Here is a 26,714-nt window from a genome sequence, read left to right on the forward strand (position 1 = left end):
TGTATATTCTTTCAGGACCAAAAAAACAGTCTAACACAGGGCCCCGGGTCCTGTCTGGAGACCCTTACTACAGAGGGGCCAGCATCCCCTGCCACACAAGTAGCTGAGCAGTTACCAGTTATAACAGAACCATTGTCTCTTATAGGTCTCCATTCTTTAATAACCCAAGCAGTGCTGAGCCAGGAGAAACCAGGGAACCCCAGGGTTTTCCCCAGAAGTTCCTCTTTCAGTGTACTCAGGGTCTCAGTGACTATCCAATACATAATTCTTTTTTAAGGTAACCCACTGTGAATAAGCACCTGCCTGGGCCAGCAAGTGCAATGCTATAATACAATGGAAAGTACAACATTAATAGCAGAATAGCACAGTCTTATGCTACAGCAAACAAGAACAAGCCCAAACACAGCAACCACAGACAGCTTACCTTTGAAAAGCCAGCAGTAGCCAGAAATCAGCAGAGAAATAACCTTACTCCCACTGCCAACCCTTAAATGAGGTCTGGGCAAGGGAGGATCCTGGCCCCACCTCTTCCATCACTCAGGTACATTGCATGCACCTGAGCTCCCCTGGGCTGGCTCTGCCTTCCCACCAGGTGCTCAATCACAGGCTGTGACTCAGCATTTCTGCTATAGGGTCAGAGTGAAACTTAACCTTACAGAAAAGAAAGGCATGAGGGTCCCTCTCCGGCTCTTTTTACAGTCCTGTACCTGCCTCCCCCTTTCATGTTTGAGCTCTCCCTCTGGTCCCCGTCACAGGAGTCTTTTCATTTATGCAGTCCCCCTCAACCCCTGTTCCTCTTTTGTTTTGTTGCTGCTGATGCAGGAGGAAATCCCCAAAGTTGACACTGAAGTAGCTGTCCAGGAGCATCATTCCTCTCTCTGTGGGCTACAGCTGCAGGAAGCATCACATTCTGTGACCAGACCTAAGCAGTGCTGCTTTTTCTTTACTCCTTTCCCTTCCTACAGTATTTCTGCTTTCTGCTTATTTCCAGCACGCGGATCTTACAGAAACACATGGCAGCTCCTGTGCGGCTATCTATGTTCTCTGCCTACAGGCAGACGGAAGCACAGTGCAGTAACAGCGGTGGGGGTGGTCGCTGTGATGGCATACAGCTGTGAGAGGCACTGCTGGGACACGGGCACTGCCAAGGAGCTCTGGGCTGGGCTGCCGAGCACCTCCAGTTGTGCAGGGCTGGGGCTGACCAGGACCTGCTCTCACACTCCTATGCCTCTCAGTGCTTCTGCCTGCTCCCACAGTGGTGCTGGCTGCCAGCAGGTGCTGGGCACACTGCAGGCCAGCCTCCCACCTATTTCTGCCACTGATGCTGTTTCCTCCTGCTCAGTTTTCTCTCCCTGCTCTGGAGGGGCTCTTTCTCCAGAGTTGCAGTGTTTTTTTCCTATTTTTCAAGTAGCTGGCTGAGTCTCTGGAAAGAATAATGAGATCATTTTCATTGCAGAATGCAAATCCATGCAAGCCTTCCCCGTTTGTTATTTCTCCCCTGCAGACTCTGGCCACGCTGCTGATAATTTGTATTTGTTGATATTCCTCAGCAGCCGAACACACAGTGTGCTCCAGACGGTACCCAGATGTGATTGGAGCCAATACCCTCTTCTGCTAACAGAGAATTGCAAATTATCACTACAGCGGCAGAGGAATAACCTTTACAGTTCATTAAGATTCCAGAGACTCTGCTCTCTTTTCCCTTCCGAACCCAACGGGCACTGCGGGTGGAACGGGATTCCCTTCCCATCCACCCGTCGGCTTCGGCCCGGGATGTGATGTGACATCTCCGCGCGACCGCCGCTCCCGCCCGGGCCGTGTGCCTGTGAGGGGGCCGGGGCCCCACCAGGCGCCCCGTGGATCCGAAGGACGGAGTCCGGCTCGGAGCAGCATACGGTCGGGGAACGTTGACGGAATCTGCGCCGTCGCGCTCTACCGCAGCGTGCAGCCCCGCCGCGAGCCCGGACCTCTGAGCCGCGCCGCGCTCCCGCCGGGCATTTTCCGTGACCGAGGCAGCGCCCCGTCTCCGCGAGCGGCGAATCGAGACGGCAACTCCCGCCGGGCCCAGGAGGGGGCGCTGCGGCGCGGGCGGAGCGCGGGGCGGGGCTGCCGGAGGGCTCCGGAGAACAAAGGTTCCGCGCTCCTCTCCGCAGCGCCGCGCCCCGGCGGGAGGAGCCGCCGCCGACACCGCGGCCAACGCGGGGAGCGCGGGGCGAGGGCGACCCCTGCCGGGCGCTGCCGAACAGACAGACAGACACGAGCGGGGGGATCTGACCGCGCCCCGTCGGCTCCTTTCGGTTGCCCTTAAGCCCTCCAGCCTCCTGGTCCTGTTTGGCATTCGCCTCTCACCCAGACCTCTCCTGGCCTCTGGCCTCCCACGCGTTCATCCTCCCTCCTTTTCCTGACTTCCAGCCTCTTGCCACCTGCTCGCCCTTTTACGGTGTCTGCGCTTCTGTGGACTTCCACCCATTTTGGCCTCCACTTTTTAGTTTGGCCCCACCCTTTTTCACCAGCTTGAAAGTGGAGACCGAAAAAGGATGGGAAGGTGTAAAACAGGTGGAAAGGCAGTCAATGAAGTGGAGCCAAAAAAATGGGACGGAGGATGAGAAAAAGTGGGAGTCCTTCCCTCCCTTTTCCCCTTCCTTTCTCCTTTCCCCTTCTCGTAAGCCTTCCTCTTCCCCTTCACATTTCCCTTTTTCTCTCCATCCCCTTCCAGGCTGAGGCTTTGCCATCTGAGCACACCCAAAGGCGTTGCTGCTGTGTTTGTTTCCGGGGGAAGCGTGAAGCCCTGTGGGGACGAAGCCTGGTTAAGCTGAAAAAAATGCAGCAGTTTTTCCTGCGGTCAGAGTTATTTTTAACACCAGTAAGTTCTTACATGCGAGTATTTTTCCACTCATTCCATAACTCAGAAATAGTTGAAAGGAGGTTAATCAAACATTTGAATTAAGTGCATCTTCAGGCAAAGGCTCAGCATGGAAAATTTTAGCTGCAAAACAGACGTTCTGGAGAGAACGGAGCCAGCAGAGCCAGCAGCAGCACTGGGATGGGCTGGGAAAGGCACCGTGTACCAATGATCAGGGGTGGGAAGGCAGCAGCTGGGAAAGGTGCTTCCAGCAGTGTGCGTGTGCTGCACTGGTGCCAGTAAGTTGGGTACCCAACCAGACAGGGTTCTCAGGACATTACATTATTAGCATAGGCAATAAATACTGAAATTGAACTGAAATCACAAGTAGCGATGGCTCAGAGGCAGCATTCCCTCCATGCTGGGGCAGGTGCAGCAAGGAAGGAGCTGCCACAGAAAGGCAGTTAAAGTGCAGGGGACTTCTAAGCTCTGAAATGTCCTGCATACATGGACAGACATCCTTCTAAAGCACTGCCTGGAGCTGCAGGGTGCGCAGGGAGCTGGACCTGCACCTCAGGACACGGGCGCTGTGCCTGGCTGAACAAAGGGGACCAGACAACAAAGGATGTAATGATTTAATGCTCTCTGTATCCAGAGATTTTTCCTGATTTTCAGAGTGCAGCAAAAACAGGGACACTGTTCTAAACATCGCTCTCTCAGGATGGCTGTGAGGAACCACCTTCAGCCCCACACCGTCCAGCAGTGCTGTGGGACCCGCAGGTCCAGGCTTTGGGGACGGCTGTGTGCACAGAGTGCCGCGTTGGTTCCGGCTGTGCAGTGCAGCAGCTCCAGAGCAGGCTGTGCATGCTGGCACAGAGGAGCAGTGGGTGCTGCTCTCCAGGCTGTGGCTACACACAGCAGTGTGTGCACACTGAAGCACCGCAGTGCCACTCCTGGGATGCTGTGCTGCGCTCCTTCCTCCTTCTGCACCTCTGCCTGCCTGCTATGAACGGAGTCTTGGCTTTGTTTTACCGATTTCTATTTAGTATCCTAAAATATTCACTCCGAGTTCCGCTTGACAGACGTCCCTAATCTAATCTCCACGTCTGCTTTCTAATTTTCGCAGTCAGGATAAAACAAATCGGCCGCCGTTAATTGCCTGCGCTGCAGCCGGGAGCTTTGGGCCGTGATTTACGAGCTCGGAGCAGGCGCTCTGCAACGCATTTTTCTTAATTTATTTTTAATGAGTCTCTCAATTAATTTTCTTGGAAACATCTTAATGATGTTGGAGGCGAGTGTTAATGAGGTTTGCACCAGTGCCTCATTTTGCATATCTTAAAGTACTGAATGGCATCACGAACATACACTTGGTCCTAAAAAAGAAGAAGGAATAGGACAGGGTGGAGACACCTTTCTCAGCTCCTACCTTGTTCAGGCTTTGGGGCCATGTGGGGCTGCCAGCAGTGAGCCCACCGAGACGGGTAACCCTGCAGAGATGGTGAACCCGACAGCAAGGGCAAGCAGAAGGGCAGTGCCACACGTGGCCCTGTGGCTCATCTCATCTCAACAAACGGAACCAGGGCCTGGGCTCAGCATCTGGGCTCACTGCAGTGTTCCTGTGGTTCCCCCAGAACATGGGCACTGCATTCCCTGCTGTGCCCATCAGTGGCGCAGGCTGGGCTGCACGGCACCCTGGTAATTGTCGTGTGTGTGTGGCTGGAGGCAGCAGCTGGATCGCCTTTGTTTCCTCACAGCATGTCAGTCTTCATTACACCAGAGAGGAATGAAAATGGATTCACTTTTGTCCCAGCCAGAATGTGGCAGCTGTTTAATTTCAATTAACGTGGCACTGAAAAGAATAACATTGCGGCAGTAATTAAAGAGAGACGGCTCCAACCCCAGTGCTGCTCGGCATGTGGTGCCGGCTCACCCAACGGAGCAACTGCTTCAACCCCACGTTCTCCCAGCAGCAGGCAGGGAGGGCAAGCAGCCTGGCACAGTTTGGCATGGCTCGGCACAGTACGGTGCTGCTGGGAAATGCTGTTCTCTTGCACTGGCAGAAACTAAGGCTAAATTCAGCACAGCAGTTCTGCACAGCAGTGCCAATTCCTAGCTAAAACAGCACTCATGGAACTGCGGAGTGTGGTGAGGGCATGGCAGATGGAGCTGGGAGCTCATCTGTATCACGTCAGCTCCTCCAGGCCTTCCCACACCCATGGCTACAACACCTACCCCTGAGCCTCCAAGTAGTGTTAGGGCTGCGCTCAGCACCCTTGGACCTCATTTTCTCCAGCAGCTGTGCCAGACCCCCGTGCTGTGGGCATTGTGCTGCCGGGGCTGCCAGGGCCAAGCTGTTTGGGTACCACAGCTTGTGTAGCAGAGGGATCAGTGCTGTGTTTTTTCCCACTATTGATCTGGTGCTTTAAAAGGGGAAAAAAATCTTCCTGGCTGTCTAAACACTATTGATCCATGCTGGGAAGCCGCGCAGACAGGGAAGGGCGTGGAGAAATTGAAATTTAATTTCCGACAACTTGTTCCTGTTACTTTTACCTTTTTGGACAGAAGCACGGAGCAGCAGCCGCCGTCGATGCAGTCAATCCCTCCTCTGGCAGCACTGTGCAGCTCTGTGAGCCCCGCCGGGATGCAGCCATCCCAGGGTACAGCACCTATGGCACCAAGCACAGCTCCACTCTGCACCTCAGCAGCGTGGCTGGAGTGCGGCACGAGGATGGCACAGAGACGTGAGGGTGTGAATACTTGAGATTGGTACAAGGCTGCCAGAAGATTCAGCCCCTGCCAGCACTGGGCACAGTGATGGTTTGCTGTGCAACAACCTGGGCCAGGCACAGTGTCACCGGGTTCTGGTTCTAGGCATTGTCCTCAGAACAAGACCAGGGCTGGGCTGTAGTGGGAAGAGTGCCATGCCATGCCTGGGATGCAGCATGGGCAAGGGGAAGGAGAGTGATGCGGGGAGGTGAGAGCTGCAGGCACCGCTGGGGCCCTGCACCCTGGAGAGGAGGGACTGATCCTGCTGGGGTTGGGTGAGCCCCGTGTGCCTTCCCTTCACAGGCAGCAGGTGCTCCTGGAAGCTGCAGCACCAATGGTGTGAGCAGGCCTGGGTGATGTCCCTGGCTGCCCCCTTCCACGGGACCCAGGGCTGTCTGTGTTGTCTTATTCCATGCTCTGGTCTCTGCAGCAGAGAGAATGGGACCAGAATATGGCACATGCAGGGAGGTTCCTGAAGTGAGATGCCAGTCTAAGGAGACCCAGGGAGTACTGCGAGGGGCAGAGGTGACCATGGCAGAACAGAGCAGCCACATCCAGCAGCAGCAGCAAGAGATGGAGTCCTCTCAGTCCCAGGTAAGCAGTGTCAGGCAGTGGGTGTGCATTTGCAGGTTGGTGGGCAGGCAGTGGGGAGGCCCTGGCAGCCATCACCTGTGCCAACAGAGAGCCCACCCCTGGGGCTTGGGAACAGTGCGAGGGCTTGGGGAGGAGCATCCGGCTCTGCAGCAGCTGCACTGGTGCAACTGCCACCATTTTTCACAGTTGCCACAGGTTACACCAGCATGCTGCAGAGCTGGGCAGCAATAGTGCCTGAGACTTCTAGGAGATGGTTGAACACACACTTGGGGAGAGGTCTGCACCCAGCAGTCTGGTGCTGCTTGCTGACCAAAACCTGGCCCCGCTGCACGTCTGTCCAGCCCCCAGTGTCTGTCAGGGACTACAGAGTGGGCTGACGCTGGATACCACTCACAGACATGAGACAGACAAGCTGCTGCTCACGCTGTGTCCTAGGGCCAGAGAGAAGCAGTAGTGCTAGAGCCACAGTATGGAGGGGCACAGACACACCAGGACTCACAGCAGCAGGACACACGAGCCTTCCTACAGATGCTGCAGGTGGACTTGGACATCTGCAGGGACCTGAACAACATACGGCTGGCCCAGCTGCATCTGCAGCAGCATGTGGTGGAGCAGAAGCACCAGGACTTGATCTCTCAGAAGCATCATTACCGGGCAATAATGGAGCAGGTACCGCTGCCCAGTCCAGCAAAGGCCACAGGCTGGGCTGTGTAAATTCCCCACCCTCAGCCACGGGTCCCCTGCAGCCATCTCAGACCTAGTGAGGCACCACTGCTGCCCAACAGCACTGCAGAGGGCAGTGACCAGCCCACAGAGCACAGGGCACATTCTAGCTGCCATGCGCAGGGTGAGAACGCAGCACCACACTCCCACTCCAAGCAGGCACAATTGTAGTGGGCCTGTCTGCTCAACAGAGCAGAGCTGGGTGATTGCAGCCCCTATGTGGCACCTGCAGCCTGGGATCCATGGAGCTGGGCTCGCAGCTCTCCTCTGCACCCCAACATGGGTTAGGGGCTGCTGCACAGGGCTGCGGGGAGACAGGAGATACTGCCACCATGGGAAGGGCACTGTGGCAGGGACCAGGGGCCAGGAGCTGCAGCCCCATGGGGCTGGCCGTGTCCCTTTACCAAAAACCCGTTCTAAAGTCCACTACCATCAGGCTGTCCCAGCTTAGCTTTCTCCATCTCGAGTCCCAGCCCCTTCATGGGCAGAGCATGGCGCAGTGCACTCTGCTGGGGGCCCACAAACAGCTCTGCACCTCTCCACAGGACCAGAAGGACACAGCTCAGATAGAGGCCACTTCTGCAGATTCCTGTAGTAGTTCCAGTGCAAGTGATGATCTCCTGGAGAAGTACACAGAGCAACTCGAGCAGGTCTGTGCCTCGGGCACAGTGCCAGCGTGCGGACTGCCAGGAGCTGGCAGGCAATGCCCCAACACCGTGCTGCTCCCACAGGTGGCCATGCAAGCAGGCACAGAGCACTGCAGACAGAGGTGGGAAGCCCAGGAGCATCAGTGCTGGGCACGGGACACAACATCAACAGGGCACAGTACTGCTAAGGAAGGTAGGAGGGCATGGAGAGAGACATCTATGCTAATGAGGCCACGACAAGTGAAGCCTGCAGCCTGCTGCTCTGGCAGCTTCAGCATGGAGCCCAGGGCTGCCATGCTCATATACTATAGCAGCACTCTGCATATCCTGGTGCAATGTAGGGGAAAGGGTAAGAAGGATCTATGTGCATTTGAGGCATCACTGGTTGCACTTACAAGGCAGTGTTACCCCAGGCAGTTCTGGAGTGGTGAGCAGGTAGCACATGGCCCATGGCACACAGGGCCCTGAGCACTGCAGGAAGCAGCCCAGGAGTTCTGAGGATATTCAGTGTCCCTGATCTGCGCTGCTGGGTTGAGTCCTGCTCCTCTTCTCTCAGAAGCTCAGGGCAGAAGGAGGCAGTGCCAGCGAGCAGCCCTGTCTCAAGCAGCCCAGGTCCCAGCACAGTCACTGGCAGCCCAAAGCCACCTACAGCACGAGGAGGAACAGCTGCAGGCGAGTGCAGGGAGCACCATGCAGTGCACAGAGGAACAGCCATGCTCTTGTGCAAGGGGTAGCATGCAGCACACAGCTGACAGCAGCATAGTGGAGCTGCGAGCGCCGCAGGAGGTAGCAGAAAGCAGGTATGTGGGCGCTGATCCCATGCCCCAGCACAGGCAGAGCCCTGCCCTGCGTCCTCGCTGTAGAGGGAGGGGACCCAGGGCTGCTCCAGTTGTGGCCGTGCTTGCAGGGAGATGGCAGTGTGGCTCCAGATGGAGCTGAGCCGGTGGCAGCAGAAGCAGCAGGTGACTCTGGAGCAGTCACTGCAACACATGCATGCTGCTGCCCATGCCAAACAGGAACTACAGAAGAGCCAAGAACAACTCCAAGCCCTGAAGAAGCAGGTAGGGCAGCAAGCCAAGTTTCGGGCACTAGGGGGCTCAGCCTGGTGCACCAGGCACCCCAGCATCTGCAACAAAGCCCATGCAGCACAGAGCTGGAATCCACAGGGAGAGGGCACAGGAAGCAGCAGTGACACAGCACTGTGGCTTCCACCCATGTGGAACCTTTCTGCAGCTGAAGGCTCAGATGGAGCAGAACCGGACCCTGCAGCAGAGCCTGGAAAAGCAGCAAGAGGTGCTGACAGCCACCAAGGCCAGGGAGATGCAAAGCTTGCAGCAGCTCAGTAGACACAAGCAGACAATCCACGACCTACAGCAGAAAGCAGCCTCGAGCAGAAAGAAGATGTCAGAGCTGCTAGAGCAGGTGATGGCAGGAACAGGGCAACCACAAGATGCAGCCGGCTGCCATGCAGCTCCCTCTGCCTCAGCAGCAGGACAGAGCCCTGAGCGCTGGCCCCGGGTGCAGCTCCATCTTCCTGTCTGGCCACTCCCAGACCCGCCCTTTTTCATGCAGGTGGAGGAAGTGGCATCCCTGAAGGCAGAGCTGGCCCAAGCCCAGAGAAAGATAGGCCACAATCTTCCACTCCTTGGTCGTTATGAGGAAGAGAGGCAACAGCTCCACAGGGAACTCAAGAAGCAACAGAGGGCCCAGGCGCAGAGCCAGCAGGAGGTAAGCATGACCTGAGCCTTCCCACTAGGCACCTGTGCTAAGCCTGCATGTCTCGTCACCCCTCTGTGCCACTGCAGGCCCGCTCCTTCCAGGAGCAGCTGCAAAAGCTGAGCAGCCAAGTTCAGTACTGGCAGGAGTTACACCAGGACACTCAGCAAGCTCTGGCTAGACGGGAGGATGAACTGTCTGTCTGCAACGCAGAGATGGATTTCAAGGAAGAAATCATCAAGGCCATGAGACAGGCTCAGGCCAAGAACAGACGGAACCACGGCCCAAGGGCAGGAGGACTGCAACCTGAGCCCCAGGCACCGCTGAAGGACAGATCCTGGCCTACAGGCAGGGCAAAGGTGGAAAGGCCAGGCCACGAGTGCGCTGACTGCAGAGCCAACACCAAGGGAGGAGGAGGCGGTGGGTCTGTAAGCAGCAGCATGCCAACATCTTGTTCTTCTTTAAGTAGTCCACTTTCCTCTGTTGCTAGAAAGGTGCCCTCAGTATGACATTAAGTTTCTGTCCAGACTGCTGAGGTAATGGTTCCTTCATTCCAGAACAGCTATACCAAGACACAGGCAACTGCAGACTCACAGCTCAGCCCCAGAGGCTGCTGCCTCCACACACAGCACAGAGCATTGTTTTTTTTAGGTAAAAGCCCTGCATACTTCCCACACCCCAGCCTGTTCTAATAGCAGTAGGCTGCACCAGGACAGGAATCTGATGCTGATCAATAACAGCCAGAGTGTGAAAGAGCAGATGTGAGTAAGAAGCCTTACACAAGTAGAGGGGAGCCGATGGCTGCCTTCTCACAACTAATTCAGCCTACATCTCATTTTCAGGCAGTCAAATGAGAAACAACACCACAAGATCCAGCAGCAAGTCAAACAGACTGCAGAGTTCACAGGTGAAAACCAGTAAGTAATGAACACGGGGAGCGGGTCTGAGCCCTTACTGCCACCCACAGGGGTACATGGGACAGATGAACTGCTGGATTACCCAAGTTCCTGCAAGGCCAGCAGAGCAAGGCTGTCTCTCTGCACCAGTACCTCACCTCACCTTATTTCCTCTGTCTGTCCTCCAGACATCTTCAAGACACACCGGACAGCTTGCATGTGGAAAACACATACTTCAGGGCTAGAACACACGTACAGTACCATAATCATGAGCAGATGAAGGTGAGGAGAGTAACAGTCAACCTGGCCCAAAACAGTGCTAAGCTGATGCTCTTTTGTGTACAGGGACAGCTAGGCACTAGCTGCCTGCCCAGGATACAGGTCATGGAAGACTTGCCTTTGCAGTAGTCCAGGCCAGAGCTGGGTCAGGCACAGGTTGTTTTTGTCCTTCATGTCAATGTAATTCTTTGCCTTGTCCCAGGCTCTACAGGGCAACGACCTGACTGCACGAGCCCTGCAGAACTTGGCAGGGCTGTCTCTGCCTGGAACTCACCTCCAGGATGAGAAGTGACACAAAACAACAGAAGGGTTAAAGACTGACAACCTTTAAACAAATAAAATTATTTCTCTTCTGTAGCAAAAATAATACACAGCATCAAAGCCTTCTTGGGCCACGGGCTGTAGAGAGCCTCACAGCACTCAGAACTGAGGGGACTGAGCCCTAAAACTCAGCAGCTCCTGGGAAGTCTTCATGCCTCGAAGCAATGAGCACTCCCTTCTCAGAGGCCAAAGCGGGCCGGGGTGCGTCGTGGCGTCAGGGGCTCCCCCTGCTCCTTCCGTCCAGGCGTATAGATTTTAGTACATCTGCCAGGAAAGGACAATGGTGATCAGCGTAAGATGAAAACATCTCTTGCACCAGGAACACCTGTGGGAAAGTTGGGATCCTCCATGCAGCTCTTAAACAGGAAACCTACAGTGTCAGCACTCACCTTGCGCTGCCTAATGGGTTACGGCGCTCCTGCTCCTCCCGGCGGGCACGCAGCTGCTCCTCAGCCAGAGCCATCTCCTCCTCCATGGCAGATGCTTCCTCCTTTGCACGTCGGCGGTTTTCCTGCAGTAAAGGAGCAGCAAATCAGGAACAGGTAGAGACCCGCACAGCAGCAGACTTTCCACAGGCCCACAACCCTGATCTCTCTATGTAAAAACAAAACAAAAAACTAGCTCGAACTTCCTCCACCATAACAGGTGTGCAGCGGGGCTGTATGCAGCAGGAACTCCACCCAGGCACACACTCTCCCTTCCAGTGTAGTAGCCCGCTGTTTGTCTCCCATTAGGTCCTGGAAAGGAGAATTCACCTGACGTGACTTGCCAGCATGTTTGATACTGTAGAACATGGGGCCCAACTCTGCCAGCCACTCTCCATCCACAGCAGTGACACACTGCATGTATTCCTGCGGTAACAGAAGATCCAGTTAGCAGCATGACAAGGGCCTGGGCATCACTGACAGAGCCATGGCAGCTCCCTCCCTCCTCCACTTCTTGATGGCAGTTGTCCTTTCCGGACAATTCCTCCTGACTTCAAAAGCTACAACCTGGAGTTAGTGAGACTAAAAGACATCCCCCATAAGCCAGGAAGATATCACAAAAGGGACAAGACACTGCCGACTACACAGACACATCCAGTTGCTAGAGATGAGAAAGGCTGAAAACGGGACCTTCCTAGATTCTACTATCAAGGCAAAGCTTCTCAGGTCCCTTGGAGCACAGCTTACCCTTCATGCTAGCCCTCAGCTCAAGTTTACCTTGGTGGTCATGACCAGCTCATGATATACAATGTAGTCTGGCGTGTAGCCCATTCCAAAGAGGGAGCTGGTGGGGTGCAGGTGGCAAGGCATGCCTGTACGGATATTGACGTACTCCCCAATGCCCTGCACAGGAGAAGTGAGGTTAGCACACCCATTCCCAGTGGAGAGGGTCTCTTATCACCCAGATGAGCAGAGACCCCTCTCACTTTCAGCTTTGCAGCTTGATGGAAATACGCAGCACAGATACACTTCCTGACAACATCCCAGTCAGTACCACAGGATGCAAGGCTCATGCGCTGCTGCACCATAATGTCCTTGAGCTGGGCACGCACCTCCCGCACCTGCACAGAAACACAACAGTCACGTCCCTCTCCCATGTAAGGCTCCTTCTCCAAACCTCATTGCCACAGCCTCACTTTCCGCATGGCCTTGGCATGAATGAAGTGCTGGTTGCACCACAGAGTAGAGTAGTTGTTGTTCTTCCACTGCAGGTAAACGTTCAGGTAAGTTAAGTGATCACTCTCTGGGACAGCAAATTTCTCCCGCACTTGGTCGCTCTCTTCCTCTCGGCCCTGAAGAATAAGCAAAGAACACGTCAGTCAAGAGTGCAGATGAAGGCGCCAAGCTGCTGAAAGATCAAACAAGTACCTTAGGCCGATAAAAGATGGCAGGCACAGACAACATGGAAACAATGAGCAATATCTCAGAGCTGCAACCCATGTCACATGAAACAATGAGCATTTTGGAGAGTGCAGGATCCAGTGGGAACTCCACCATCAGACGTCCTGTAGAGGTCAGACCACCTGGAGGAATACTGTAATAATCAGCAGGTGGGCAGGTCCTAGCAGTTGTGTGTGAGCTGACAGCCCACCCCTGTAGCCAGTACCTGTGTTATCCAGGGCTCCCAGAATCCACAACTGGTACATGGAGTTGAGCATGTTGTCCTCAGGGGGCGGATCCATGAAGTGGAACTGCAGCAGGTCTTGTACCCCCAGAGATTTGAGCAGAAGCACTACATTGGCAAGGTTGGTGCGCTGGATCTCAGGCACCGTGGTTGTCAGCAGCTCATTCTTGTAGGCGCTCTGGGTGTAGAGCCTGGGGGAAAGATGCCAAGAGCCTTCCCCTCCCCTTCAGGCCACTGTGTTCCTCACTGAATGACCATCCATTCCCAACTCCACCAGGCACAGCACAAAGCAGCAGCTCTGCACTCACCCATGCCAACAAGCAGGACCCTAAGGAAGTTCTTCCTCAGGCCACCGTGCAGCCTCCCCAGCACATAAGAGCACCTGGGCTGCAGTGCAAAGGTACACCTCTCTCAAACACAGTCTTTCCCTGGGTGCAAACCAGCCTCAAAGAAAAGCCTTGAGAAAGCTGCCTTTGGCTTGGCTATTAACCTGAGAGCATTAATGCATCTGGTTCAGCAAAGATGGAAAGAGTCACAAGTGAAGACTGGCAAGGGAAGAAATGAGAGCATACTCTGCAGAGACGCTGGGTCCAAACCAGAAAGGCTGTCCAGAAACCTCATACCCACAGTAGGCTCAAGACAGTGAACAGCTAGCTCTTCGGCGAGGAAAAAAATACGTAGCCAGATGTCCAGACATGAATTATGATAAGAATAGAAACACCAGCAAGGAGCCTACCTGAAGCAGTGACCTGGGCCTGTTCGGCCAGCTCGGCCAGCTCTCTGATTGGCATTGGCTTGACTGATGGGGTAGATCTGCAGTGCATCCATGCCTATACGGGGATTGAAAACCTGGAGGGCGCAAGGAGAGCAGACTGAAGAAAGAGAAAGGCTGGGTCACTGTCACAGAGCTCAATCAACCCAATGCCAGAGATCCATGGACAGTATAGGAAACCTTTGCTTACCTTCAGCTTGCAGTATCCAGAGTCAATAACAAACATGATACCATCCACTGTCAGTGAGGTCTCTGCAATGTTAGTGGCAACAATGCACTTCCTGACCCCATCTGGAGCCTGCAAACATACCACACATCAGTCAAATTCCTTGGGCAACAGCCTCTGCACCACTGAGGAAGACTGCAGAGCAGCCATAAAGAACTTAGAACAACATGGGTGACTTCTTAGGAAGTTAAAGTGGGCACGTGCTTTCCCTTGCTCTATAAATACCACACAAAAGACATCTCTGCACCTCTCCCTCATGCCCAGTAGCCTTCCCTGTGCTAGTTTCACCTCTGCCCAGTCCCATCAGAGTACACATCAGCACCTTCTGGAATATCTTGGCTTGTAAGTCCGATGGCAGCTGAGAATAGATGGGCAGTACAGCAAGTGCAGGTGCCTTCTCCAGCTCCTCAAGGTGCTCCACAATTTGTTCTGAAGTCACCTAGACACAAAGAGGAGTGTTAACATACGATTAAGAAAATAGGACTCAGAATCACAGAATTGCAGGGGTTGGGATGGACCTCAAGAGATCAAGTCCAACCATTTTCCACAGGCTGAACAGACCCAGGTTACTCAGCCTTTCCTCATCCATGAGATGCCCCAAAGGCCCTTTATCATCCTTGTGGCCCCCTGCTGGACTTCTAGGAGATCCCTGTCTTTTTTGACCTGGAGAGCCCAGAACTGGACACAGTAATCTAAATGTGGCCTCACCAGGTCAGAGTAGAGAGGGAGGATCACCTCCCATGACCTGCTGGCCACCCTCTTTTAAAGGCGCCCCAGGATAACATCAGCTTTCTTGGCCACAAGGGCACACTGCTTGCTCATGGCCAAACAACTCACCTCAATATCCTCCTGACCAGGCATGAAGACAAGGATGTCTCCAGGTGCACCAGACAAATGGACCTGCAGAGCTTGTTTCACCGCAGCCTCCACATAATCCTCTTGAGGTGTCTGAAAGACACAGTTCACATTAGACACCAGTAATCTCACCTGCCCCACTTTGTGTATAGGACTGCATCATAACATAGCTATCCCTTGTCTTTCCTCTCTGATCACTGCAGAGCGGGACATACCTAAGTTACAACCCTTACAACCCCTTCACAACACAAACTCTACTATATTGACCACACCTTGCTGAAAAGAATATCAACAGGAAAGGTGCGCCCAGGAATGTGGAAAATGGGAACATTCCCAAAAAAAGAGGCAAATTTATCAGCATCCATGGTGGCAGAGGTGACAACAAGCTTCAGATCCGAGCGTCGTGCTACCACCTAGAAAACAGATGAAAAGGACAATAAGCAAGTGGTATCTGTACATGGGTCTAGGCTTCTTCTATCGCTTCTGAAAAAAAAAAACAGCAAAGGGCTGAGCTTCCACTGTACTCTAGAAACACTAACCACTAATGCCATGGTACACCAACACACACTGTTCAGTTAAAAAGACAGGCTGTCCCCAACTGAGAAAGTCTTACACTTGCAAACACCTCCGTATCTAGAGCTACTTTATACCAGCAAACCTTTGGCAGCACACTAAGGGGGAGATTTAAGAAACAAAGAACAAGATGTCTGAGCAGCAAGCGCAGTCAGAGATGTGGCAGTCTCTGTTCATCATCTCTGCTCTGACCTGGGAGAAAAGCACTGTCCCTGCCAATATTCTGCCCTAATACCAGCTCAAATGCCCTATGTTGCTGTCTTCCTGTTGTCCAGGCTCACACACACCTCCCGAAGCAGGCCAAAGAGCACATCAGTATTGAGCGAGCGCTCATGTGCCTCATCCATGATGATAGCACTGTAGTTGTCCAAGTCAGCCTCTCGTAGCGACTCACGAAGGAGGATCCCATCTGTCATGTATTTGATTATTGTGTTCTCTGACGTGCAGTCTTCAAAGCGGATGGCATAACCCACCTGGGGGGCAGAGATATCAGCAAGTCTTCAACAGCCCTGCACACGCACTGCCGAGAGGCTGCACGCCTCCACATGCTGCCAGACTCACCTCCTCTCCCAGGCGCACTCCCATCTCCTCACTGACCCGCTTGGCAACTGACATGGCTGCCACTCTGCGGGGCTGCGTGCAGCCAATCATGCCATAGTCTGTGTAGCCATCCTCATGGAGGTACTGCGTCAGCTGAGTTGTCTTACCACTCCCCGTTTCCCCTACCACAATCACAATGCTGTTGTCCCTGAAGAAAGGGAAACAATATTTATTCATATACCACAGAGACAGGCTTCTTCATTCAGAGCTCTGGATGGCCACCCAAAAGCTGTCCTACTTTGGCAGGAAAGCTGCTATCAATCACATAAAGCAATAGGCCGTTTTCTGAGGGTACAGCTTCCGAACAGAACACATACCTAGGTGAATTTCTCACTTGGGATCCAGAGACGTAAGCCAAAGCCCCAGGGTTGCACTATGACCAGTCTCCTATCAGTCATACCTGAGGATGGAAAGCAGTTCCTGCTGCACAGCAAAGATGGGCAGATACTGTCTTTGCTCCAGAATCGACTTCTTCTTGGCAAACTCGCTCCTCGCTTCACTTTTTTCTTTCATGTGTTCAGCAAACTTCTGCTCAGTCCTAAGGAAACATGAGAAGTCTTGAAGCTGTCTCCTCACACACCTTGCCAACAGCATAGGCACAACGCCACTAGCTAGGCAGAAGTCATCCAAAAGCTCCTACCTGTAATCCACTTTGCCATCTTCTGTCACCATTTCGTCCTTCTCCTCCTCCTTCTTGATCCCCATAATGTCTCCCAGTTTTGTGCCTGCCAGCTCCCAGTGTTTATGCTGAGCCTGGAAGCACAAAGAGCAGTCTAAGTACCACAGTGGGGACTGAAAAATCATTCTCCTCCTGTCCTACTTCTAAGGTTAGATAAGCATGTTTGCCTCAATCCCCTAGCGCTAAAGGAGAGAACACACACTCCATTCCCTATGTCAAGTCTCCTTCTTCCAAGCAAACTGGGGCAGAACTTTTTTAGGCATTGGTCTGGATAAAGACACAACAAGCACAGGATGATCAACAGCCCTCTAAGACAATTGTTTCAGCTGTTGACCCTTCCATTAAATTTACACTTAAATATACAAAAATCTGAACCAGAGCTAATCTTCCTGCTCTTGATAGGTACTCTCACCATTCTGTTTTCTCTCACATTCGATATCAGGACTTCCTCCTTTCCACTCACAGTTTCACATTCAGTTTACTATGAACATATCTATGTTTTCCCAACCACTACCATGTAAGCTTTAGAGAAAATCCCTCTACTAGGGAAACACCCACAAAGATATGGGTACTAATATACTACTTTCCTGTATATTCTTCCTCAGAACTCTTTTGCTGAGACACGATAAGATCTGTCCTGCTACCACACTGAATGTTGACCGTGCCTGAGCTACACTGTATTCTCCCACTTGCTCTTCTCTCCCCAGTCCAAATGCCCTTCGCATCAAACTCCCCTGTGCAAATGCACAGTGATTAACATCCCAGGCAGTGAGTAAGGAAGTCACAACAGCTACTTGTGAGACAATGGAATGAACTGGACTAACAGCATATATCAGATCACACAAATATGGGGAACACCTTACTATTACCACCAAAGCTTGTATTCTACAAAGCCCAAACAAAAGCAGTGAGGCATTATATAACACATATAGTGAGGTCTCAGCATACCCTTTTACGCTCCTTTTGCTCCCTGTGCTTGCGCACCAATTGGCTGCCCTTTCGGGCTATGATGGCCAAGTCAGAAGTGGCATCCTTTACCGGGATGACTGGCTCTGGCTAGAGGAAAGAGGCACTGCTTCAGCACAGAGCTCACATCTGCAAGGCTCCCCATCGTCGGCACCATTAGCCACAGCTTCTACCTGTTTTGTGAAGACTATCCTCCCATCTAGGAAAGGAGGCACCAGATTATGCACCAGCAGATGCACTTTGGCTGAGTTATCCTCTTCGAAATCTTCGTCCACTTCAATCCGATGCACCACTCCACTGGTCAGCATGCGGTTTGTCTCCCAGCGCTCGTTATCCTGCAGGAAAGAACGTATCAGAAGATTTTAACTATTACCTCCGTTATCCAAAACCCAAGAACCACACATTACCCAGACTAATTCCGAGGCAATAAATCAAGCAACACAGCTAGCTGCAAAGCTCTACAGGACCGTGACCAACTGAGGATGGCTTAACTTACTCTTAAAAGAGAAAGTTAAAAGTGGCTAGCTGCTGAAGGCAAATCTGTAACTGACTACAATACACACCGCAGTTACGGTACATAGCTTTAAGCACTGAAATGATCCAATGCCGCATCTGCTGGTTTTCCTTCCTCAAAAGGGAAAGAGCTTGGACACCCAAAGAGAAAAATAAGCAAGCCCGGAATGTGGAGAACATTGAAGGTTTTAGGCTACAAAGCCCACAAATAAGCATTAGGAAAGAAACATAACTAAAATAACAAAATAACTAAAGACAAGTACGGGAAATGGAGACTGGCCACAGAACTGTCAACGCAGTCAACAGAACTGTCTCAGAGGAAATGGAAGGCAAACAATCTACATCCCTACCATACGCTGAATATGCTAGAAAGCCTGGAGACAAACCTACTCTTATGCTGAGGGAAGCAGCTCTGAGTCCACCGGAGGAACAGCAGACAGTCCTAATAACGTAGCACCTGCACCCTATATAGCATAGCCCTCTAAATTCCTGCAGCCCTGAACACCCATCTACTGCAGTCTCTCTAACTATAAATTCTGACTCATGCAGGAGATGCAGGACTGCACTTTCCAAAGGAACATAATAAAAATGGTTTTTTTTTTTAGCCTCTCATTTGCCACAGACCAGGACAAAAACAACCTTTTTCTATCTCTTAGCCAAACCCACCAACAAATGGGTCACTTGTGGCAGCAAAACAAGCAACCTCCACACTTTCAGAGCAGCCAGCTCCACATCTTGCCCCTACCTCATTGATCTGCCGCCGCTGTGCAGAGATACGCTTCTGCTTCTGCTTGTGTAAGTGCTGCTCCCTCTTCTTCACATACTCATCAGAGGAGTAGGCCAAGGGGTTGTGAAACTCATCATAACCTTCATCCATCATATACCAGTCCCGGTCCGCTTGCTAGGAGGAGAGAGATGCAGCACTGAGCTGTGTTGCTTGCCCAGCTGGGTAGACTCTGGTCCTCACCCAGCCACTGGGAGAAAGCTGACTAGCACCCGTGACCAGGTGCAACACCAGCGGCAGACCCAGGCCCTGCCGATGCTTTGGGCTAAGTGGCAGCAGCCAAGAGCCTGCTGTCTACTGAGCACCCTGCTCCCTGTTCGGGCTTCTTACCCGTTGGTCGTCCTCCCACTGCTGGCGTTCTTCCTCCGTCTCAAAGGCAATGCCCTCCTCTCCATCCTCACGCCGCCCTAAAGAAGGTGAGATGGTGAGCACAGGCCACCAGCCCCACCAGGCTGTTGCATGTGAAGGAAATCTCACAAAACCTGTCCTTCTGCTACACAGGGATTCTGTCACTGTCCAGCCTCAGCAGCCCACTCTAGGCTCCTCACCTCTACCTCTGGACAGTCGTGGTGTGGACCCCAGGTGTTTCCGGTCGTCGGCCCACTCATTATATTTGTAGGATGGGGTGGGCAATGGTGTCTTATCTGAATACCTGCTCCTTACAGACCTGAGAAAACAGCACAAGACAGAAATCAGTGCACAAAGACAGATATTCATCTTACATGTACCCTTCCCTTTCTTGCAGATCACCAGATCATAGATTGCACACCCGGCTATGATACCTGTCCCGGTCTCTCCGATCTGTGTCCCGCGATGCCCGGTGGCTGCGCTCTGAGTCTCGACAGGAAGGTGTGGGTGAAGGAGATTCCCACTGTGAGCGGCGAGAACTGCTGTAACTGCTATCATCCTCCTCCCAGCTGGAGCGAGATGGCGTGGCTGCATCTAGCAGAAGAGATTGAGTTTGACACAGTGTTCACACAGTGATCCTAAGAACCTAGGGCCACTTTACACCTCCTAACAAGGAGCACAGAGAGGGTACCCATCGGCTCTCCTTCTAAAGGTGTTTGCACACATCAACTCCAAGGAAAATTGCCAGAGGACCACATCTCTTATCACACAGACTTGGAACAGACCCCGCTGGGCAAAGACTGGCCAGATTTTCACACAGACCTGGCAGATCACTCCCAGTCCCAAAATCCTAGAAGAGCATGGAGTTTTATGTGTGTTCTAACCACAAGTCTTAAAAAACATGGACTTCTTCACTTGCACTCATACGAACAAAAACAGCAGAAACCCCCCCTCAAATTAAAAACCTTTTCTTGTTAGATCTCTTCTGAGGTCTCTACCAAGTCCTGCTCCTACCTTTGGGACGATGCTTGGGACTCTCTGGTTCACTCCTCCTGCTGTTCCGCTCCAATGAGCCATCTCTTTCTGATCTGCTGCTGTGACGACTTTTGTCCCAGTCCTCTGTAGACAGAAAATAAGCTCAGGCGCCCTGTGTACAAACAAACTTCCCAAATTTGCCCTAAAAAATATACTGAACATTAGTCAAGGGCAACAGAGAGAATAAAGACTGAAACCTAAGCAGAAAGTAACAAAAGCCTCAAGAAGTTACCACGGTCCCGTTTACGATCGTGGTCTCGATCCCTACTGTGCTCCTTCTTCCGTTCCTTCTCCTTTGAGGAGGCAAAGACACCGTGTTCACGACGCTCCCTTTCCCGCTGCCGGCTGCGTTCCCAAAACTCCTCACTGACACCACCTGTATAGGACGGTGTTTCCACATGGACAGAACGGTAATGCCTAGAGAGGTAGAACAGAAGTTAAAAACATTCCACAATGCTGAGGAATAGCTGGTTTCCAACTCGTCTCCTGCAGTTCTAGTCCTGATCTCTGCTACAGTAGAAGCATGTGGTTGAGACTGCTCTCTCTCACACAATATCCCGGCTTTCAGACATAAGCACATCTAAGCAAACTGCTGTTTCCAAAGATCAGGAGGCAGAGCTGATGTGCACAGGGCGACAGGTTTGCAGGCCTGGTAGCATCTCAGAACATTCCTAGCATAACAACTCAGGGTGGGCACCAATCAGATAGTTCCCAGACGTCCTCAAATCCAGAGACTTGAATCCCACAGCCCCTCTCCGGGGCCGGGGGTAGAGATCCCCACAGCACACGGCACGCAGCTGCCGCCACGCTCACGGCCGGGCACCAGCAGGGCGCGGCGGCCCGCAGAGAGCCCACCTGTCCTTGCGGGCGCCGCGACGTCTCCGATCATCCTCCTCGTCCTCCTCCTCGTCGGGGCTGCCCGCCTCGTCGCGGCCCTCCTCCCAGTCCCTGTAGGAGGACACTCGGGACCGTTTTCCGCTCGTCCCCTCCTCCTCACGCTCGCGCCGCTTCTGGGCTGCCAGCACGTCCAGGCCCAGCAGCGAGGCCCGCGGCGCCGGCGCCTTGAAGATGTGCTGCTCGGCGGCGGCGCTGCGCGCCCGCGGGACCAGCCCGCCCGCCTCGGCTTCGGGGCCGGTTCCGGCCAGCCGGTGCAGCGACGCCTCGCCGGCCTCGGCCATCGGCGCCGGTCGCTACCACGCTGCAGAAGAACGGGCTGCCGGGCCGCGGCGGGGACGCATGAGGCCTACAGGGAGCCGCTGCGCGCCACGCAGGGCCGACCCGACCCCCTCCTGCCAGCAGTCGCCTCAGCGACCGCAACCCAACCCCGAGAGCGCCGCCACGGCCGCCCCACAGCGCTCCGCGAGAACCGCCCTAGGCCTCGTGCACCATAGACAGAACGGGCGGAACTTGCAGGCGTCCAAGAGACCATAGAGTCCAACCGCCACTACACGGGGCGGCCCGCGGCTCCCTCGGCGGACTTCCGGCACGGTAACCACGACACCACGAGGGCGAGCCGGAAGAACGCGGGGCCGGAGCGGAAGGGGCAGAAAGGGCCCCGGGCGGCGGCCGTTCGTCGTGCCGCCGGCAGCGCTTTGTCCCTCGGCGTCTCGGAGAGGTAAAGGCGGCGCCGCGGCCCCAGCCCAGGACGCCGCCCAGCTGTCCCCGGCTCGCAGGTGTCCTTCCGGGGCAGGTGGGACGGGCGGCACGGCCGCCTCCAGGAGAACCTTCTGACTGGGTCCAAGCGCAGGGCAGGGCACGGCGCGGCCTAATGGCTCGGAGCCGTGAGCCTCAACAGTACTTCGAGAGGTGCCGTGCAACTTCATTATAGCAATAGACAGCGCTGTCCCACCTTCCCTCTGCAGCCATCCCGGCTGGGTGCAAAGCGACTTCTGACCGTGCCCTGGAGCCAGTCTGGCTGCTTCGAGGCTGGCTTGGCCGAAAGCACAGGCCGGAGGATGGGCTGCAGCCCTGGTCTGCTTGCGGGTGCACAGATCACAGCCCACACCCTGGTATAGTCAAGCACCACCATGCTCAGGGTAAATGCACAGCTGGAAGGCATAGAACATCTCCACAGTCATAGAACATTTCTCACAGATCAGCAGCAGAGCACAGGCAAAAGCACTGTACGACACACAACTTCCCCACGGTCAGGAGAACCAACTTCAGTCCAGGCGAACAAGTGCATCCCAGGATTGTGTCCAGAGCCAGCATATGAAAACCAATGGTAAGATATCCCTGTTAGAACTGCAGACAGCACTGTGTCAGAACCAAGGCATCTGAGAAATAAAGGGAATGGTTCAGGGTACACAGCACCAAAGAGAGCAAAGGTTACAGACAGCCATGGGTCAGCACTCATACCCACTCTTGTGAAACGCTGCTCCTCAGGACCATGAACAGGTTTGGTGGAGCTCAGCACTGTCATACAATCCCATGGCACAGGATGGTGGGGAACTGCTGCAGAGGGAACACTACATCCAAGTCACACAGCCTCACTAAAGGACAGGCAAGAGACTGCTGGAGGTCCAGGGTGAATCAGCAGTTGCTGCCAAAAAGCCCCAGAGACATAACTGGCAGCTTCCAAAGGAGTGAGAAAATGGGGCCTTTCCGTAACAAATGATAGAGCAAAACCACAGCTGTCTGAGCAAGGGGAAAAAACGGCTCCTGACATCTCCTGGAGGTGAGGGCTCCAGGTACAGGTACAGCTGGGAACATCACAATGAAGCCAGACACTGACCAGGATACAATACAGCACACAGATCCCTTGGCTGACAGCTAACCATGTCCCTCGAGTCTGGGCAGCTGAAGGGGTGGCAGCAGAACAACACACAAGACAAGGTAAGAGAAATGTTTATTAACTCTAGGTCAGGATCAGGACCCACAGGTTATTAAAGCACTGTACAGACAGCAGATGAGGACAAGCGAGGAGAGATGCCACTCCAAAGGCTGTAGTGCATGACCCAGCACTAGCCAGAGTGACCTGAAGAGGTTCCAGAACTGAAGGGCAGAAGGGATACCCAACACAGTGCTTGGGCTCTGGTCAGTACTGTAGGGAAGGCGGGCACAAGACTGTTCTATCACTCCACAACCGGCCTTCCTCAAGGGCCTTTTTTGGCCCCAGGGGAACCTGACCACCACTTGCTTCTGCTGGGGAACACAGCCCACAGGAAAGCCAAAAGCATAGCCCTGGGCAGTCGCATTAGTACAGAGACCCCTTCCCCAGCTCCCCACCAGTACAGCCCCAGTTCCTCTTACTGACCCTTCTCAAGAGCCAGGACCAGGGCATTGGCTCAGTCCCAACCTAACTACTCTGGAAACATCACAGCCATTCCTGGTTTGCCATGGTTCCTCTTAGCTAGATCTCGATCCTGCAATCTGTCAGCGTCGGTGATCTGCTCCAACTGCTTCCATGACGCTCTTGAACCCCTGTTCCCTAGTCAGAAACAGTGCATGACAGCCTAGCAGCCCCAGCACTGCTGCTCAGCCCCAAAGTGCCAGTGCTCATGTGCAGGCATCCAGCTGCCACAGCCTTTCCTGGGCCCCTTGCTCACCTCAGCAGCTCCTCCAGCTCCCGTTTCACGGCCCCCACCACTGGGGGCCCAAAGTACACTAATGCTGTGTACATCTGTACAAGCGAAGCTCCAGCACGGATCTTCTCCAAAGCATCACGGCCACTGCTCACCCCACCCACCCCAATGATGGGCACCCGGCCTGTGGGCAAGTACAGAATCAGGACAGTAGGGGTGAGGACAGGATGCACCCCGAGCCCTGCCCTGCCCCTACCGTGGGTGAGGGCATACATCTCCCGCACTGTCTGTGTGGAGAGCTCCCGCAGGGGCTTCCCACTGAGACCCCCAGACTCCAGGCGCTGTGTGCTCTGGAGGCCACTGGGGCGACTGATGGTGGTGTTGCTGACAATCAGTCCATCCACACCAACCTGGAGGAGGCAGCAGTGTAAGGTCCCAGCTGCTGTGAACAGCTGGGTCAACAAACAAGCCAGGCTGGATGTTTCCCAGCAACATACCCAGCAGTTGTCTCTCACTACCTGCAGTCCCAGAAGTCTGGTGGGATGCACACAGATCCTCAGCCTTACAGCTGAACAGAATGTTGTCCCTCCAGCCAGCCAGAACTGCAGGTCTGCTGTCCCTTCAGAGGGACCAGGACCACTGCTGTCTGGCACCATGCTCACGCAGAGCAGGAGGTGCACACACCCAGCTTCTCAGCAGCCTCCCCTTCTTACCACCACTGTGCTGGGCCCCCATCCCCTCACCTCACACACAACACCAGCTATGTCCTGCTTGTCCTGCTCTGTGAGATCCGGGGCAATCTTCACCAGCACGGCTGGCTTACGCTCACATGACAGCATGTCCCTCTCTGCCAGCACCTGCAGCAGGACACAAAGGAACAGTGTTTTTTGGGCACCACCTGTACCCACAGCCACAGGCAGCACAGTGTCAGGCCCTTTTGTCCCAAAAGCACAGGGCCTGGGGTGTACAACACACACGAGTTGAGGGCCCAGGCAGAACTGTGGTTACTTGTGATGCCATGATGTAGGTGGCTTGCAGGAGCAGAACATAGAGCAGTGCTTCACTGTTCACCTGCCTCTTCCTGGAGAAGAGCACTCCAGCACACAACACTGGCTCACAGATTCAGTAGTTGACCAGAGGACATCTTGGTGGCTTTGCACACCAACCCAGGAAGCCTCTCTCCTCCCTGCACTGCAGGTGCTCCTCACCCACCTTGGTCAGCAGGTCCCGCAGCTCAGCCTTGCCCTGAAGGTCCCGCAGCCCTGGAGTATTTGGGCTTGACACGTTCACAACCAAGTAGTCAGCCAAGGGGCCCAGCTTCTGGACTCCAGCCACGTAGTCAGCTGCAGCATCTGTAGAGCTCTTGTTCTTGCCCAGGTTGACTCCAAGAGGCATTCCCACTGGAATGCAGACATGCCTCAGCCAGTACAGAGGGACCAACCACCACCCACGAGGCCAGAGCACTGGACAAAGAAAGGTCCTAGACCAGCTAAAAACCGAGGTGTGAGGACGAGTTTCCTAGAGCTGGTGCTCAGACCATCCTCCAGCCACAGGAGCGTTGCTGCAGCAGCTGGCCCAGTCAGCATTTCCCAGCACCACTGTCTCCATACAGACCACTCAGAGAGACTGCCCTTGGAAACTGCCCAGCTGGAGCCCTATTGGCTTTGCATACCTCCTTTGGCCTGCAGCTAGCTTGGTGTCCCCCAAATCCATTCCGCCAATCCCTAGAGCAAACCCTTGCAAACTTGTCTCACCAGTTGTGAGCTTGAGCTGTGCCTCCTGGCGGGCCCGCAGCCTGCGCTCCACCACAGCATGGCCATGGCTGTTGAATCCATATCTGCACCAGAAAAAATGAGGCTCAGGGCCAGGCCAGTGCTTAGCAGGCCTAGGCAGGAAAAGAGAGCAACAAGGGGAGCTCAGCACACTCAGTCCAGCATTCAGGTGACAGTCGGGAGCACCCATGGTACCCTCAGCCTCCAGCACCACCAGCAGCCCCTCCCAGCGATTTGTAAAAACCCACCTGTTAATGACTGCCTCATCTTCCACCAGCCGAAAGACTCTGGGCTTGGGATTGCCCTCCTGAGGCTCGGGCGTGACCGTTCCCACCTCCACAAAGCCGAAGCCCATCCTGTACAGCCCATCCACAGCCTCGCCGTGTTTGTCAAAGCCAGCTGCCAGTCCCAGCGGGTTGCGGAACCGGAGCCCGAGGACGCGCACCTCCTGCGGGGAAGCGCCGGTACGGCGGCAGCAGCAGCAGCAGCCCCGGATGTTTCTCCCGCACGTAGCGGCCCCGCGATACCCTCACCGCCTGCCACCCGGGGCCACCCCACGAGCCCCGCCAGGACCCTCCGCCGTCGGGCACGACTCGGCCGCCTCCCCCGGCCGCCCGCTCCCCCCCCTCCGCCTCGCCCTCCCGGCCGCGGAGCCGTACCAGCGTGGGGCTGTCGGGACGGGCGGGCGGCAGAAGCCCGAGAGCGGCGGCGCGCAGGGCCAAGCCGTGGGCGGCCTCCGGGGGGACGGCACGGAGCGCGGGCATCACCGCCGCGGCGTAGAGCCGCTCGTCGCCCGCCGCCAGCGCAGAGCCCAGCAGCAGCCCGCATCCTCCCAGCGCCGCCGTCAACAGCCGCAGGCGCCGCCGCATGAGCTCGACGGCCCCGCACCCGACCCGCGCCCTCCGCCACGCGTCCCCTCGCGCGCGGCGCCACCCCGCCCCGGCAGAGCCGCTTCCTGCAGTCAGAGCGCGCGGTTGGCGGAGGACGGCCCGTGCGGCCAATGGAAACACAGCACGACGCCGGGCGGGCGGCCGGAAAGCGAACGGAAGCGGCGCCAGCAAGGGGCGGGGCCCGCGGGAACGGCTCGCGTGGCTCAGCGGCGGTGAGACCGGGCGGGTGAAAGAACGGGAAGGCACGAACCCGACGGCGGATCTTCGGCCACGGGACGTAACGC

General features: G+C 54.7%; 3 protein-coding genes across 28 annotated transcripts in view; 1 reads left to right on the plus strand and 2 right to left on the minus strand.

Annotated features, from left to right (window-relative positions):
- Window positions 1-19,727, plus strand: part of LOC122161872 (trichohyalin-like) — a 108,489-nt gene extending 88,762 nt beyond the window's left edge. For 12 of the 26 annotated variants that reach the window (XM_042821589.1, XM_042821582.1, XM_042821590.1 and 9 more), the window contains 15 exons: window positions 2,717-2,863; window positions 5,405-5,589; window positions 6,039-6,202; window positions 6,638-6,871; window positions 7,471-7,575; window positions 7,657-7,765; window positions 8,129-8,372; window positions 8,462-8,633; window positions 8,806-8,994; window positions 9,145-9,300; window positions 9,378-9,716; window positions 9,940-10,049; window positions 10,131-10,205; window positions 10,373-10,466; window positions 10,666-10,830. In XM_042821589.1, the coding sequence (XP_042677523.1) occupies window positions 5,430-5,589; window positions 6,039-6,202; window positions 6,638-6,871; window positions 7,471-7,575; window positions 7,657-7,765; window positions 8,129-8,372; window positions 8,462-8,633; window positions 8,806-8,994; window positions 9,145-9,300; window positions 9,378-9,716; window positions 9,940-10,049; window positions 10,131-10,205; window positions 10,373-10,466; window positions 10,666-10,755 (2,241 nt within the window). In that variant the 5' untranslated portion in view covers window positions 2,717-2,863; window positions 5,405-5,429 and the 3' untranslated portion in view covers window positions 10,756-10,830. Of the gene's footprint in view, window positions 1-2,716; window positions 2,864-5,404; window positions 5,884-6,038; window positions 6,203-6,637; window positions 6,872-7,470; window positions 7,576-7,656; window positions 7,766-8,128; window positions 8,373-8,461; window positions 8,634-8,805; window positions 8,995-9,144; window positions 9,301-9,377; window positions 9,717-9,939; window positions 10,050-10,130; window positions 10,206-10,372; window positions 10,467-10,665; window positions 10,831-19,606 lie in introns of those variants that run through there. The other 14 variants (XM_042821596.1, XM_042821602.1, XM_042821597.1 and 11 more) reach the window with 14 other exon arrangements.
- Window positions 10,786-21,422, minus strand: DHX38 (DEAH-box helicase 38). The gene is made up of 26 exons (XM_042821581.1): window positions 21,100-21,422; window positions 20,477-20,661; window positions 20,224-20,328; window positions 19,644-19,803; window positions 19,410-19,528; window positions 19,192-19,268; window positions 18,823-18,978; window positions 17,738-17,899; window positions 17,547-17,654; window positions 16,560-16,672; window positions 16,320-16,457; window positions 15,881-16,067; window positions 15,607-15,792; window positions 15,019-15,159; window positions 14,729-14,839; window positions 14,214-14,330; window positions 13,856-13,963; window positions 13,630-13,742; window positions 12,876-13,084; window positions 12,638-12,792; window positions 12,406-12,561; window positions 12,196-12,330; window positions 11,987-12,112; window positions 11,540-11,635; window positions 11,174-11,295; window positions 10,786-11,048 (listed from the first exon to the last, which is right to left on the minus strand). Exons 1-26 carry the CDS (start codon window positions 21,420-21,422, stop codon window positions 10,964-10,966), a joined length of 3,693 nt encoding a protein of 1,230 aa, XP_042677515.1. The 3' UTR covers window positions 10,786-10,963.
- Window positions 21,423-23,075: 1,653 nt separating this feature from the next.
- DHODH (dihydroorotate dehydrogenase (quinone)) lies at window positions 23,076-26,409 on the minus strand. The gene is made up of 8 exons (XM_042821427.1): window positions 26,200-26,409; window positions 25,789-25,988; window positions 25,523-25,605; window positions 24,981-25,168; window positions 24,512-24,625; window positions 24,025-24,178; window positions 23,793-23,952; window positions 23,076-23,674 (listed from the first exon to the last, which is right to left on the minus strand). The coding sequence occupies exons 1-8, from the start codon at window positions 26,407-26,409 to the stop codon at window positions 23,620-23,622; spliced, it is 1,164 nt and encodes a 387-aa protein (XP_042677361.1). The 3' UTR covers window positions 23,076-23,619.
- Between the last annotated feature and the right edge of the window lie 305 nt (window positions 26,410-26,714).

Source organism: Centrocercus urophasianus, unplaced genomic scaffold (genome assembly GCF_019232065.1).
Source record: "Centrocercus urophasianus isolate 14NV4802_14NV808 unplaced genomic scaffold, USGS_Curo_1.0 seq_2, whole genome shotgun sequence".
Taxonomy (NCBI): domain Eukaryota; kingdom Metazoa; phylum Chordata; class Aves; order Galliformes; family Phasianidae; genus Centrocercus; species Centrocercus urophasianus.